At 42.1% G+C, this 15,019-nt stretch overlaps 1 protein-coding gene across 11 annotated transcripts in view; it reads right to left on the bottom strand.

Annotated features, from left to right (window-relative positions):
* Positions 1-2,823: 2,823 nt before the first annotated feature.
* The window catches only part of LOC139303802 (transcription factor COE3-like), a 45,997-nt gene continuing 33,801 nt past the window's right edge, over positions 2,824-15,019 (bottom strand). For 7 of the 11 annotated variants that reach the window (XM_070927649.1, XM_070927650.1, XM_070927648.1 and 4 more), the window contains 6 exons: positions 14,525-14,613; positions 9,104-9,169; positions 6,453-6,627; positions 5,897-6,088; positions 5,138-5,305; positions 2,824-2,855 (listed from right to left, as the gene is read on the bottom strand). In XM_070927649.1, coding sequence (XP_070783750.1) covers positions 2,824-2,855; positions 5,138-5,305; positions 5,897-6,088; positions 6,453-6,627; positions 9,104-9,169; positions 14,525-14,613 — 722 coding nt within the window. The remainder of the gene's footprint in view (positions 2,856-5,137; positions 5,306-5,896; positions 6,089-6,452; positions 6,628-9,103; positions 9,170-14,524; positions 14,614-15,019) is intronic. The other 4 variants (XM_070927653.1, XM_070927654.1, XM_070927657.1 and 1 more) reach the window with 2 other exon arrangements.

The following is a 15,019-nucleotide window of genomic DNA, read 5'->3' as shown; positions in this document are numbered from 1 at the left end:
GGCGTTCATTGTGACTCTGTTGGAGGGAAAATAAAAGAGACGTGAAATCAAAGAGAAATAAATAAAAGTCTCTGTAATAATGAGGTTTGAGGTTATCAGTGATTTATCTTAATCAAATCCTGTTTGTGCTTTTGTGTCCGCTGAGGGAACAGAGTCGTTTAATAAAGTTTCATTAATCGTTTTCTCTGTTTTCTGTAAAAACATATTTTAGTGATCATTTTTAAACAGAATGAAAGAAAAGGGGAGATATGAAACATAAATGATAAGAGACTTCTCAAACACATGATGTACATTGTTAACTACAGAAACTCATTCTGGATAAAAGAAAACAAGTTTCCAGCTGTGCTGAATGTCAAACTGTTTGTCTCTGAGTCAGCGGAGACTTTATGTCCTACAGAAAACAAATATTATATTTAATACAGGATAGAAACGTCTGACTTCTGAGTTACACAGCAAAAAAGAGACTGATCTGTTCTTCTTCTCTTGTACTAATCTGACTCCAGTTAACCTGCTTACATTTTCATGGGTGCAGGAGGAGGAGGAGGAGGAGGAGCACACCATCCATCCATTGAACTGTACCAAATGTTTTACTGTTTTCCTGGACCACATCAGTCTGGATTCAAGGCAGGCTGCTAAGCTGAGACTGCCCCTTCTTGTGATGACAGAGTAAACCCCTCTCCTCTGTCCACATAGTTCCTCAAGGCTCCTTGATCCTCTTCTATTTAACATTTATATGCCTCCATCAGGCCACATTATACGCAACAATAACATCAAATATCATAATTATGCAGATGACACCCTGATGTTACTTTATTTTATGATTTCAATACATAAAGCACTTTGAATTAACTTTGTATATGACACTCATGTGGAGGCATCGCTGCTCATCTGGCTGACATCAGAGTGGATGTCAAGGCACCACCTAAAGCTCAACCTGGACCAGACTGAGCTTTGGTGCTGGCCTACAGTGAAGGGTTTTACTGGTAAGACTCAGAAAGCCAAGCCTTCTGTGACATCACAAGAAGCCCTTTGGAACATTGTCAGATCATGCTGGGATAACATGGGTCATCAGGTTTGGCACAAACTTGTGGAGTCCATGCCAGCTGGAGTGAATGCTGTCATTAAAGCAAAAGGGGGACATACCAAAGACTAAGATTCTCTGAAATCCCTGAACATTTTACAAAGATTCAACTTTTTACTCAAATTGTTAAGCTAATATTATCAGATATTATTTGTAATGAAAACAAATAGTATTACATTCGAAACAAATGCAAAATAGAAGTGTCTTGACTTGTGGTCTTAGACTTGATGGTCTAAATGTCTTGTTGATAAAAAACTTGCTGAATAAACTGTTTTGTTAGCTTTAGCTTTCTCAACATGACTTATTATTATTATAGTTGCAGAAACTGATTTAGAAGTACAGAAAATTGGAGGTCCTTGGGGTCCTTGGTTGTTCACCTGACTCAGGTTACAATGTATTTGACATTTAACCAGGTGATTTGCATTTAAATGGTCAAAGTTTTAAGTTTATTTCACTTCATACGTTCACTCATATTTTCTATCTTGACTAAATGAACTTAAAGCCTCAAAGAAAGTGACAGAGTCTGTCAGAGTGACCTGCTGACTTTATTCACTGTGAGGATCAATTTAGTACAGCCAAACAGTCATAAAACAAGATATACATTAAAAACAACAAAAAACAAAACAAGTGGAGCTGATTAGACACATCAGCTTTGATTGACGGCGCTATAAATGTGTGAAGACATTAACGTTCAATTCTTTATTTCATACAAAACAATGGTTTGTTTTTCAGTGTGGCACCACCACATACACACACGTCTAAAACCCCATGAAGACAACATGACTCAACATCCATTTATACAAAAACAATCTGAGATATAAATACACTATTTATAATCTGTATGTTACAAAAAGAGTTTCCCTTGGTGAGCTCAGTGACGGGTGGGGGGCGGCGTGATCAACCACAGTGACGTATAAATATTCAGCCATCAACTTTGGCAAAAATCACAAAACCCACAGAGAAAACACAGGAGGCATGGCTTTGAGTGCAAGGGTGGGGCTTAAGTGCTCGGGGCGGGGCTTGGGGAGGAGGAACTAGAATAAAAAAGACAACTCTGAACAAGAAGACAGATAATGACAGTAGCCTATCAGGATGCAGGATTTGTTTTTACAGTGCGAGCATAAAAAAGAAAAACAGATAAAAATAAATACACAGACAGGCGGGGGTGGGGCTAAATGAAGAAGGGGCAGGACTAGTAATGGGAGGAAGACAATTTTCATTCATTATTCTTTTTTTTAGAGGATCTTTTCAATTTCAGAGATCAGTTAGAAGTCAGTTTTTAAGTCTAGTTTCTTGACACAATTAAAGGCCAATCAGGTGTGAGGAAAGTTAAAACAAAGCAGGATTCAACTTTTCTGTTTTTAGGAGCCTTTAATGTCCACAATCTTCAACCAGAATTACATCACAAGTATAGAAAATGATGTCACACCACAGGTGTGACATCACACCCCTCAAACACAGACTAGAACATCAGAATAATTACAGAAGCTGAAAGCACCCGGAGAAAACTGCTGTACAAAAAGTCCTTTTTATTTTCTTCTTTAAAGACCGGAGACTCTGTCCAGTCGGAGACAACAGTTCATTTTTTTAATCTGTGATGGACAGGATCAATACTCTGTGCTGACTGGTTAGCTGCTGCCTGGGGCCTCGCCTTCTGAGGCCCCAGGCCCCTCCTCCTCTGAGGTGATTGGTGCTCGTGGCTGAGAGGGAGGAGAGAGAAGAGGATGGAGGAGGAAGATTCTTTACATCGGAGGGACGACGAGGCCGGACATGGCTGCAGAGAGAGAGACAGAAGTATTCAAGGTAACGCAGACGTTCATCAAAGTTTATCAAAGACAGCAGCAACAGACCAGAGGAGAGACATGCAGACAGATTTATTGTATATTTTATTTTATTCATCACCTCATCCTCACGTAACCTGACCACATAGCTGCTCTGATTGGCTGAATGTGTCTAATTCAAAAAACCTAAAATAAATTACACATTTTATCAGAGCAAAGTCTCACTTTGTGTTTTTAAATGACATGTCAATTAATCGCCAAAAGATTCAGTAGTAGAAGAAAATGGAGCGTCCATGGTAGATGTTGCAGTATTAATACCCGTAATACTCCAAGTTGTAGTAAAGCTGTATTTTCCAGCACACACACACTGTCTGATGTCATTCCTCATTAGCTTCCTGGTAACGACAAAATGCATGTAGCAGCACGCAGTTTAATTTACCAGCTCATTACATACACACACACACACACAGTTTGAGTTTTAATTTAGTTAAACCACGAGGCTGTAAAATGACACTTCAGTTGTTTAGTCATTAACAGAGACAGAGAGAGAGACAGACATAGAGAGAGAGACGGACAGAGAGAGAGACAGACACAGAGACAGACAGACAGGCAGAGAGAGAGAGACAGAGAGAGAGACAGAGAGACAGACAGAGAGAAAGAGAGAGAGAGAGAGAGACGATAGACAGAGAGACAGACAGAGAGACAGACAAAGAGAGAGACAGACATAGAGAGAGACAGAGAGAGACAGACAGACAGAGAGACAGAAGGAGAGAGAGACAGAGAGACAGACAGAGAGAAAGAGAGAGAGAGACGAATAGACAGAGAGACAGAGAGAGAGACAGAGAGAGAGAGAGACAGACAGAGAGACAGATAGACAGAGAGACAGACAGAGAGAGAGACACATAGACAGAGAGACAGACAGAGAGAGAGACAGGCAGAGAGAGAGAGACAGATAGAGAGACAGACAGACATACATACATACAGACAGACAGACAGAGAGACAGACAGACAGACAGACAGACAGAGAGACACGTTCCTGTCATGCATAGATATGAAAATACACCAATTTAAAAATGTAAAAAAAAAAGTACTAAAACTAAACATTTACAACCAGATTAAAAACAGAAAGACGATGAAATGACAGAAGAAAGACACACACATCAACACAAATAACCTCTAATGGCTTTAATAATAAAATAATATTTGTTATAAGTTTATTACTGTGGAGGTAAATATGTGAAATGATTTCTTTATTGACTTTTATTGGCAGCGTTCAGCACCGACTGCAGCTACAACTATTAATAACATTCAAACTGTATTTATTCATCTGCTCTGATGGTGTACGGCCTGCAAATGGATCGACACATTACACACACTACACACACACACACACACACACTCACACACACATACACTGTGGCCTTTCTGCCTCAGCGAAGGCGGAGAGCAACATGAATATTTAACACTCGACAAACCTCTCTGTCAGAAACACTGACATCACACACTGCTAGAGTGTGTGTGTGTGTGTGTTTAGAGGATGTATCTGTGGGTTGTAGTGAATAAAACATGGATTGGCCTGTCACTCTCCATGCAATACTAACAGTACTCAGGTTACCCACCCTGTGTGTGTGTGTCTTCAGTATTTACTCGTATTCAGGCAGTGATGTTGTTTACAGGAAATCAGAGCTGATGAAACTGAAGCTGCAGTGACTCATGTACACCTCATTCATTCATTCATTAATAAACACATAATAAACTGCTGTTAATTCACTGTCAATAATAAAGACTATTATTATTATATGATATTATTTTATTATTGTCAAATAATCCTGATCAGATTGTGTCTTTTTTGGTTGTGAAGGATAGTTGGTTGTTGGTTGTTTTTTTTGATGGACAGATGGCTTTACTTGTTGCTAAAGTAATCGCTAACTACTGGTAACTGTAGCTGCCCTTAGCTAGTTAGCTCAGATAGCCGTGCAGCTAGCTGATGTTAACCATCTGACTCTTGGAGCACGGGCCTGTAAACCTCCTCTTCCCTCTGGTACAGTAATGAATGATATATAATACAGTAATCAGTGAGGCCCGGCCCAGAAACACTCCGGTGGCGTCTATCGTTTTTCAACCTAATTCTTGTTTTATTTGTGGTGATAAACAGTAAGTTCATCAAATGCAGTGCCTCATATCTCTACTTTGAAAAAACAAGCTGAGAAGATCATGGTGGGGGAGATGTTTGACAAACACGGAGGAGGAGGTGATAAGGGAGGTGGAGTGTCACCTTGCAGCCCGTTGGGATTGTTGGAGCAGTTTGGTGGAGGAGGAGGTGAAGCTGTTGGCCGGACGACAGGAGCGAAGGCGCTCTTCTGTTTGACAGCAGCCGAGAAGGAGAAAACTCCGTGAGAGGAGTTACAGTTAGAAACCGCCATTGTCGGACTGGAGGGAACAACTGAAACACAGACAGGAAACAGATCAGAAACCAGTTCACAAACTGGTGTCTATCACAGTGGAGACAAATAAGAAACCAGTGAACATTTTTGACCTGAAGATGGCGCTAAAAGGATGTAAACAGGAGTCAAGAAGCATACTCTGGAGACCAGGAATGTGTAATTCATTTGGTTTCCATATTTCTGATGTATTTGTCCTGATGGTGGCGCTGGAGAAAAGGTCAGGGGGTCATTAAAATCATTCAAATTCTTCCTCTGGAGACCGTGAATATCCACAGAAGTGAAGATGGAGGTCTCAGATCTCCACACTTTCTTTTTTTTCTTTCCTTGACATTGTGATGACACACCTGGTCTTGTGATCACTTTAGTTTCTAGATGACATCTTTACGATTTACCTCATTAAACATGTGACCTCTGTTGTGTGACGTATGCATCGATATAAAACGCTGCAGGAAGTAGAAGTAGTAGCAGTGTAGTAGTAATAGTTGTAGTAGTGCGTATGCATCGATATAAAACGTTGCAGGAAGTAGAAGTAGTAGCAGTGTAGTAGTAATAGTTGTAGTAGTGGTGGTAGCATTTACCTTGATACTTACTGCCGTAGGGAGAGTTGGCAGACGACCCGTTGAGGAAGCCGGGTGATGTTGCCACTCCGAGGTTTGGCATGCCGGTGTTGCCGTAGCCATTCATGCTGTTGCTGACGGTGTTACCATAGTTACTCTGTTGGGGGGTGGAGCTCGGTACGTATCCCCGCGGTGACACACTGCTCGTGTTACGACTGTAACCAACTGAAAAAGGACAACATCAAAGGTTTATAGTACTGCAGTAAACTGCTGCTCACTACCTTCAGGCGTCAGGTATCAGGCTGTGGTTCACATGTTGCCCAGTGTTCCCAGTTCAGTCCATGTCAGCTGACAGGAACATTTCACCACTGTGATGATTCAGTGACGTTAGATTATTAAATTCAGACATTTGAATCAATTCACATTCAGATTTTGGATCAGTTTTGGACATGCAGTTGAATGCCCCCCAAAAGTCAAGATCTTCCTGTCACACTAGTGAGATATAAAATGTGTGATGTGACCCTCATCATGTCTCAGTACTGTGTTACTCCTGATACCTTCACACTTGCAGTACTTCTACTTGCACTACAATTTCTCACACCTTGCGTTGTGTCAGAGACATTGACGGCCAGCTGTCCACTGAAGGAGTTTACTCCCATCATGCCGTGGGAGGCAGTGTTGCCTAGTGATGGGATCTGGTTGTGGTTCCTGGGAACGCTGTAGAGAGCTTCTGCGATGTCGGCCGCACGCTTCAGGATGATCTCCTGCAGATAGTCAGACAGAGACCTGTATTAAGTCTGGATACAAACTTTGATCAGCAGCACAACAAAGGCTCCCGTGTAATTAAACCGTTCTGCAGCAGGACAGTGTAGTGTCACCCCCCCACCCAACTCCCGCCCTCTGTTCATTGTATATGTACCCACCCACTGTAGTAGTCCATTGGTCTACTGGTCCACTGTTCCAGTATTTTTCCGGGGAAGCTGAGCAGTGATAATTTCAGCACACCCTCCTGTCTCCCTTTTTAAAAATGGAAACCACCACCCCAGACTGCCACTCCGCAGGTACTGTCCCGGGTCTCCAGGTGACACTGAAGAGACCTATCAGCCAAACATTGTCCAGAGCCTTCAGCATCTCAGTGTGAATCTCATCCACACATGGCGCCTTGACGCTAAGGAGCTTCTTGACTACTTCAGCTCCCCCCAGGTCTTCAAACTCTGCCTACTCAACAGTCGGGTTTAGTGCTCTTTCCACCGCTCAACAATATCCCCAGTCAGCAGTTCTCCTCCCCTGCTGAAAACAGCCTAAGCCAAGGCCCCTCTCCCCTCCTGAGGTTTGCCAGAACTTCCTTGAGGCCAAGGAATGATTTTTCTCATAAATCAGTATTTCATTATAGAATAACACCTTCTCACTTTACTAACTGGAACAAAGTTCATGAAACAAGAATGAATGAGAAATGCACCAATTTTCTTCCATATCCTTTATTTTTGTATCTCTCTGCATTTAGTCATTTACCGGTGAAACAAAAACAAACTCCTGAAATTCCAGGGCTGTAATAATAATTAAAAAACCCATCAACAACATGTGATATAATCACACTACTGTGCAGCACTGTGAGGGCTCGTCTGGCCCCACCAACTGGTCTTTTTGATCCAGGTTTTCAAATGAAGTCATTCTGAAGCCGCCCCCTTTAGTCTGTTAGTCTGGTACAAGGTGTCCTGGTTTGAGTCTGGTAACGACTGGTTGTGTTGTTGTTGTCTGTATATTTCGATGTGGTGACTGCAGAAACAAACCAAACCTGAATGTGTTTTCAACAGTTGTGTTGCAGATGGTGGAGTATGAAGGTATGAAGGAGAAAAGAGCTCATGGATTTTGGAAAATATGCTCATTGAATATTCATGTGACCGAAATGAAAAATGATTCTCTGTTCGGTCGACGAAGACGTCTGATTCACTTTTAACAAAGTGACGAAGAAAACTGTAAAAACACATGTTCAGTTTGTTTCATGTTGTTTTACACATACAAGACGACATGTCATCTTAAACACATACACACACACTGTAACACACACACACACACACACACACACACACTGTAACACACACACTGTAACGCACATGCACACGCACACTGTAACACACACTGTAACACACACACGCAGACAGACACACACACACACACACACACACACACACACTGTAACACACACACTGTAACGCACATGCACACGCACACTGTAATACACACTGTAACACACACACGCACACACACTGTAACACCCACCCACCCACACACACACACACACACACACTGTAACACACTGTAACACACACACACACTGTAACACACACACACACACACACACACACTTACACTTTAACACACACACACACACTGTAAGTCACACACTGTAACACACACACATTGTAAAACACAATGTAACACCCACACACACACACACACACACACACACAGTTACACACACACACACACACTGTAACACACACGCACACACTCAGTAACACACACACTGTAACACACACACACACACACACACACACACTATAACACTCATACTGTAACACACACACACACTGTAAGACACACACACGCTGTAACACACACACCAGGTGCTGTTGTTATTATTATTACTACAGTTGGATTAACATTCGTTTACAACCTCTGTTCTCTGTTCAAGGTTACTCTTTCACTTCAATAGACCTGAGTGTGTGTGTGTGTGTGTGTGTGTGTGTGTGTGTGTGTGTTTGGGGTGATTAACTCGCGGGTTGAGAAGCGTGTCGGGGAGTCAGAGGATGGAGTGAATATAAAGTGTTTCAGTGTTTCAGGAGGTTCTAAGTCATAAACCTGGAGGAGGAGGGACGTCCTGTCACTGAGCATCATGGGAAATTTTCTTTACAAGAAAATAAACAACACCTTCTCGTCTCTTTGAGCAACAAAACTCCTGGATGTGTGAACTCAACCTTTTTATATTAAAGTCACTGAAGCTCTGACCTGAACTGAAGGTTTGATGGAGATCTAATCATTTAAATAATTCAAATTATTCAAATTATTCATCATTTTTGTAAAATATTCACAGAGTGGTCGGTTAATCAACTCGTTCCCGTTCATCTTTATTTGATCTGTAACTGAACGTGCTGTTTCCTGTTTCCTCTAGATAACCAAACAGACTCAAACCAAATGTCAGCTGATGTATGTGGACAGGTGTGCAGGTGCAAGCGTTACCTGGTTGTTATGAGGCATCCCATAGAGCGCCTCCACCAGGTCAGCTGCCCTCTTCAGCAGCACCTCCTGAAACAGAGGAGGGAGGAGGTCAATAAACAGGAAGTACTGAGCATCAACACACACAAAATATGAGTCCACGGGTCGATGGAGATTAACAGCTGCTGGAGCTAATAAACAGCTGGTGGAGCTACTAAACAGCTGCTGGAGCTAATAAACAGCTGCTGGAGCTAACAAACAGCTGGTGGAGCTAACAAACAGCTGGTGGGGCTAAAAAACAGCTGGTGGAGCTAACAAACAGCTACAGGAGCTAACGAACAGCTGGTTGGGCTAATAAAGAGCTGCTGGAGCTAATAAACACCTGTTGCTGGAGCTAACAAATAGCTGCTGGAGCTAATAAAGAGCTGCTGGAGCTAATAAATAGCTGCTGGAGCTAATAAACAGCAGCTGGAGCTAATAAACAGCTGCTGGAGCTAATTCTCCAGTCCTTTCCATTAAACCCCCACAGAAGAAGAAGAGGACACGACGAGATGACATCATTAAAAGAATTGTGCATATGCATGTGTGTCTGTGAGGGTGCGTATGTGTGTGTGTGTGTGTGTGTGTGTGTGTGTTTGTGTTTGTGTGTGTGTGTGTGTGTGTGTTTGTGTTTGTGTGTGTGTGTGTGTGTGTGTGAGGGTGTATGGCTCTGTGAAGTGTAACTGAGCTCTGATTAGAACAAACACTGTTTAATACCATCAGCTCCATCAGGTCAACAACCACACACACACACACACACACACTGAGCCTCTTTAACGTTGAACTACATCACTTCGATGAGCAGTTAGTGTTCAAATGCAGCCAAACAAACAGCCGTGTGTTAAAGTGTGTGTTACAATGTGTGTGTATATGTTACAATTTATGTGTGTGTGTGTGTGTGTGTGTGTGTGTAATCAGCCAGCAGCAGAACAATGCTTCATTGAGTCTTTATCTTAATTAAACACACACTCAGTTAATCTGCTGCTTTTCATTACAAACTTCTTCAGGAGGGTTTTCAATTAACCCCGCCCCCCTCACCCCTCCATCACTCTTCATCCCTCCATCACTCATTGTTCTGTGTCCCTTTTGTATCTGTTAGGATTCTTCTTCTTCTTGTGCCCTAAAGCTTTCTGCATCTCAGAATCAGTTACAGTTCCCAAACCTGTCAGAAAGGGTATCTGACCCACTGCTCAGACTTGGCCAGATAGTGGCCCTATAACAACAATGCTCACTTTCCAAAGCTCCATCCAGTTGGATCAACAAACCAGAAGAATGAATTCTTTTCAGTATTTATCACCAACATTTTGGTGAAGCGTTTTCAGTTCAAACAGACAGAAATACGTGATGTTGTTACCTCAACTTGTGAGAAGGTGTGTGGAGACCACATCTCCCCAGTAGTGAGTCAGTAAGTCACATTCTCTGGGGACAGAAAGGTCCAGGTCCAGGTGGCCCTGACCTTCTCGTATGTGGTGTGAGGTCATATTAAGGTTTCATATTGTGACCCCGTGAAAATGTCTTTTTATTTTTTAAGACCTAGACATCAACACCAGACTCAGCAGCCAGCCTCTACTAGGGCCCATGTAATGACACTCGTTGACCTGAAGGTGGCGCTGTAATAATCAAGTTTACATTTTGGCAAATATCTCAAAATTGGCAAAATTCTTTCTTCATTTTAATCTCTCTAGTCGTCTGCAGCTGCTCTAACAGTTTTACATTTAGCGATTTCGACATCTCGTCAGAAACTGCTGAGTCACTCGTCCCAAAACTTCATCATCAGACTTAATATGTCTGTTTCAACTAGACAATCAACTTTTATCAAAACAGCAACAGATGCAGTCATGTGGAACACGACTTCACTGAAACTCCATCAAATGTTTGTGAAAGAAGATTTAAATATGTCAGCAGAGCTTCAGCCACCGCCAACGAGTTTTTGATCTGAAAATCAAGTGTAAGAAACAGTCTGCTGATCATTGTGGTATATCTTATATTTTTCTTCATTACAACTAAATGTTTAACAGTCTTTAACACACAATTCACTATCAGACTCAATGTGTGTGTGTGTGTGTGTGTGTGTGTGTGTGTGTGTGTATGTGTGTGAGAGAGGAAGTCATTTCTGTGAAGTAGCTTTCAGCCTCCGATCGTCTTTAATCTGCTCGTTTATGCAGAGCGATGTTCAAGTGTGTCCCAGCGTGTGAGATTTATTCACTCACACACGTACACACACACACACACTGTGTTTATAGTGACAAATGAAAGCCTTATTATTACAAGTGTTTCACTGTTACGCAGTGAGAAGACAAGCACCTCTCACACACACACATTAACAAGGTTACCACGGCGATAGAGCCGGAGGTTGGGATGTCATCACTGAAGAGGAAACCAATTATTCTTTTAAGACCACACACACACACACACACACACACACACACACACACACACACACACATCCTTCAGATTCAGCAGCAGGAAATGAACCTTAATAAACGTGACATCATGAATAATTACAATAAGATGAATAAAGTCTAAATAAATAAATAATAAAAGGAAGAGAGACATAAACACGAGGGAGGCCGTCAAGACGATCAGATACACATTGATGAGCACCTGAAGCAGCGCAGGTGAGCTCATCGTCAACAACCAACAGCCAATCAGCTGCTCTGCTTTATCATTAACGCCTCTATTAGAAACATAGAAAATAACAGAACGACAGAAGAGCGAAAACAGAGAGAAGTTATGTCTTTTTATAAATCTGATAACAGATGACTGATCGTGTGTGTGTGTGTGTTTGTGTGAGTGAATGTGTGTGTGTGTGTGTGTTTGTGTGAGTAAGTGTGTTTGTGTGTGTGAGTGAGTGTGTGTGTGTGTGTTTGTGTGAGTGAGTGTGTGTGTGTGTGTGCCAATCTCCTTTCTTGCCACATGGCTGCACTCGCTGATTACCTGATTTGACTGTTTCAACCTCCCTGTTTGCCAATGGGCTTTACACACACACGCACAAATGATTATCTTGTATGTGTGTGTGTTTGTAGAATTTTATGCTCTTTCCTGTTGATGTGTGTGTTTCTCTGTGTGTGTGAGTGTGTATTACTCATGTTGTGGGGACATAATTCTGTTTACACAAAAAGTCACGTTGTGGGGACTCGCCTTCCTTTTGAGGACAAAACTCAAGTCCCCGCAACGTAAATCATTACATGACCTTAAACCAAGACTTGGTTTAAGGTTTAGGTTTAGGTTAAGGTAAGTAGTGGTTATGGTTAGGGTTAGTCTCCAGGAAATGAAGGTAAGTCAATGTCCTCTGAAGTGATGGAAACACCACTGTGTGTAGGGTTAGGGTTAGGGGCTTCTGATTCTTTTCATCCATGTTGACTCAACAGTTGAACAACCTGAACTCAAGGTGTGTTTCCTCTGAAGCAGGTGAGCAAGTGGCCCTTTGTTTTCTACTGTTCCAGTGAAGGTGCAGAATAAACTGGTGATTATAAACCTGGACACCATATCCCTGTGCTCCTCTGTCCCCTTTAGCTCTGCCCAGGTGTGCTACATCATGATTGTCCAGTGAGGTGCACCTGCTGTAAAGCTCCTGTTCCAGCATCAGGAGAGAGGCTCCCGGTCTTGCTGCCTCTCAGCCTCTTGTGTTTTGGTTGTGCTTTCAGGTCGTCTTGATTTAGTGTCTCAGTTGTTTGTGTGTCCTTATGTTAATACATCTAATGGTGTCTCTGTGGTGGAGTGTAACACCATCACACTCTTCAGAGAGCTGAGTGAAGAGTGAAGTTGTACACACACCGGCCAATCACAAGCTTTGGTTTCATTAGTCTCTTTGTATACACATCGTACCAAATTCAGAATTTGTTGGTTCTATTATTTCTCTTTCTATTATTTTATTTCTCATGGGTCCATTATGTCTCTAAACTAAAACTATTTCAGGACCTTTATTAAGTTTATAGGATGACTTAGACCTGATTCTGACTTTTCTCGACTCTAATGACCATGTTGTCGTATGTTGGACAGATTTAACCAGGTTTCTGAAACCAGGATGTGATGTTTACATGTGTTTATGTGTACTAGTGTTCACATAAACACAGTCATTCATGGATCAATAAATCCGGCTCAGATGTCTGCTGGAGTCTAACATCAGAAGCATTCAGGATTACTTCCAGTTATTAGAGTTTCCGTGGTCGGCAGTCACTCTGCTGCACGCTGAGCACAAGGCAGCGTGGGTAATTGAATAAAACCATTACAGATAAATTATTAAAGACGTGGTGGGATGTGGTTTTCATTATGGAGCTAACAGCATGTCAGCTCACATCACAGGAGACAGAAAACACACAGCAGAGATCCTTCAGCTCCTCCACGTCTGATCCACGTAAACCGATGGCAGTTGTTGTTTTAGCAGCAGTTAGCATCAGAGCTGTTTCTTGACCAACAACCACTGATCCAGGACCAGGACCAGGACCTTTGACTGACAGCTTTACTGATGTTGTGCGATGAGGCCCGACTCACAGCTCATCAGAAAGGTGTTGGATCACGTTAACATGTTGAAACACAAACTGTTGCAGCATGTCTTCTGAAAACGTCATCACCGGTTGTGAATGTAAAATTATCCAGTAATTCACAAGCAAAAAGCAAAGAATAAATACATCTGAAAACACGCCCTGATTGGCTGAAACAGACCTATGTTTCTTCTGATCTGTTATAACCCCTTACATCATCTTATGACCCCTCAGGGGGTCCCGACCACTGCTTTGACGTATCATTGTATGTTGTAGCATTAAGATTTCCACTCATTGAAACAAACCAGGAGAAACACTCGAGGTGTCACTGAGGAGGAAAATATAAAATAAAATATAAAATATTGATCCAGAAAGAAACATTGAACTGTAAAACTGCAAAAGATACACAATGAGTGTGTTAAAGAGTTAGTGTGTGTTTCAGTTAAAGACTTAGAGTCAGTGTGTTTCAACACACACACACACACACACACACACACACAAACATGTGCGCGCGCACACACACACACACACACACACACACACACACACACACACACACAGTAGAATCAGTAGATGCAGCTGATGATTATCAGGACTCTGAGCAGCCAACCAGAACACAGACTGATGGAAAAAACACCAACAATAATCATTATTCTCTGTCTGTGTTTGTATAAAACGATTGTTTGTCTGTGTGTGTGTGTGTGTACGCGTGTGTGTGTGTGTGTGTGTGTGTGTCTGTGCGAGTGTGTGTGTTTGTGTGTGTGTGTGTGTGTGTGTGTGTGTGTGTGTGAGTGTGTGTGTGTGTGTCTGTGTGAGTGTCTGTGTGTGTGTGTGTGTGTGTGTGTGTGTGTGTGTGTGTGAGTGTCTGTGTGAGTGTGTGTGTGTGTGTGTGTGTGTGTGTGTGTGTATGTATGTGTGGTACCTTGGGCAGTCTCTCTGGGTCTCCGGGGTGACGAGGGATGACCTTCTGTAACCTCTGGAAGCCGTAATCTATAGTGGGTTCATTTAAAGCTGAAGAAGAAGAAATAAATGGATCAGATTTATATATATATATAAAAATCACACACACACACACAGACACATGAGTTTATATGAAAATCATGAGTTAGATGATTTTGATGGTTTCCACGGTAACGAAGGTTTCACATATTTATCACAGCTGATTCACCGTTTCACATGTAGTCACATGTAACATTCAGATTATTAACAAAGACACATAACAACAGAAACAAACATCATTAGAGCCATGTTGCTTAGCAACCCACCAGACTTCTCCTGCTGACTGAACTGTGTGATGAACCAGCACTCTGATCTCTGATTGGTCGGACACACTTCTTCTTCTCTCCTCTAACATTTACCGTTTAAACTGGTTGGGAGCTGATAAATCAGATCATCATTGAATGCAACCGAGCACAGA

The sequence above is a fragment of the Enoplosus armatus genome, chromosome 20 (genome assembly GCF_043641665.1).
Source record: "Enoplosus armatus isolate fEnoArm2 chromosome 20, fEnoArm2.hap1, whole genome shotgun sequence".
NCBI lineage: Eukaryota > Metazoa > Chordata > Actinopteri > Centrarchiformes > Enoplosidae > Enoplosus > Enoplosus armatus.
Note: the sequence above shows the minus strand (reverse complement) of the source record. Positions and strands in the feature narration are given on the sequence as shown.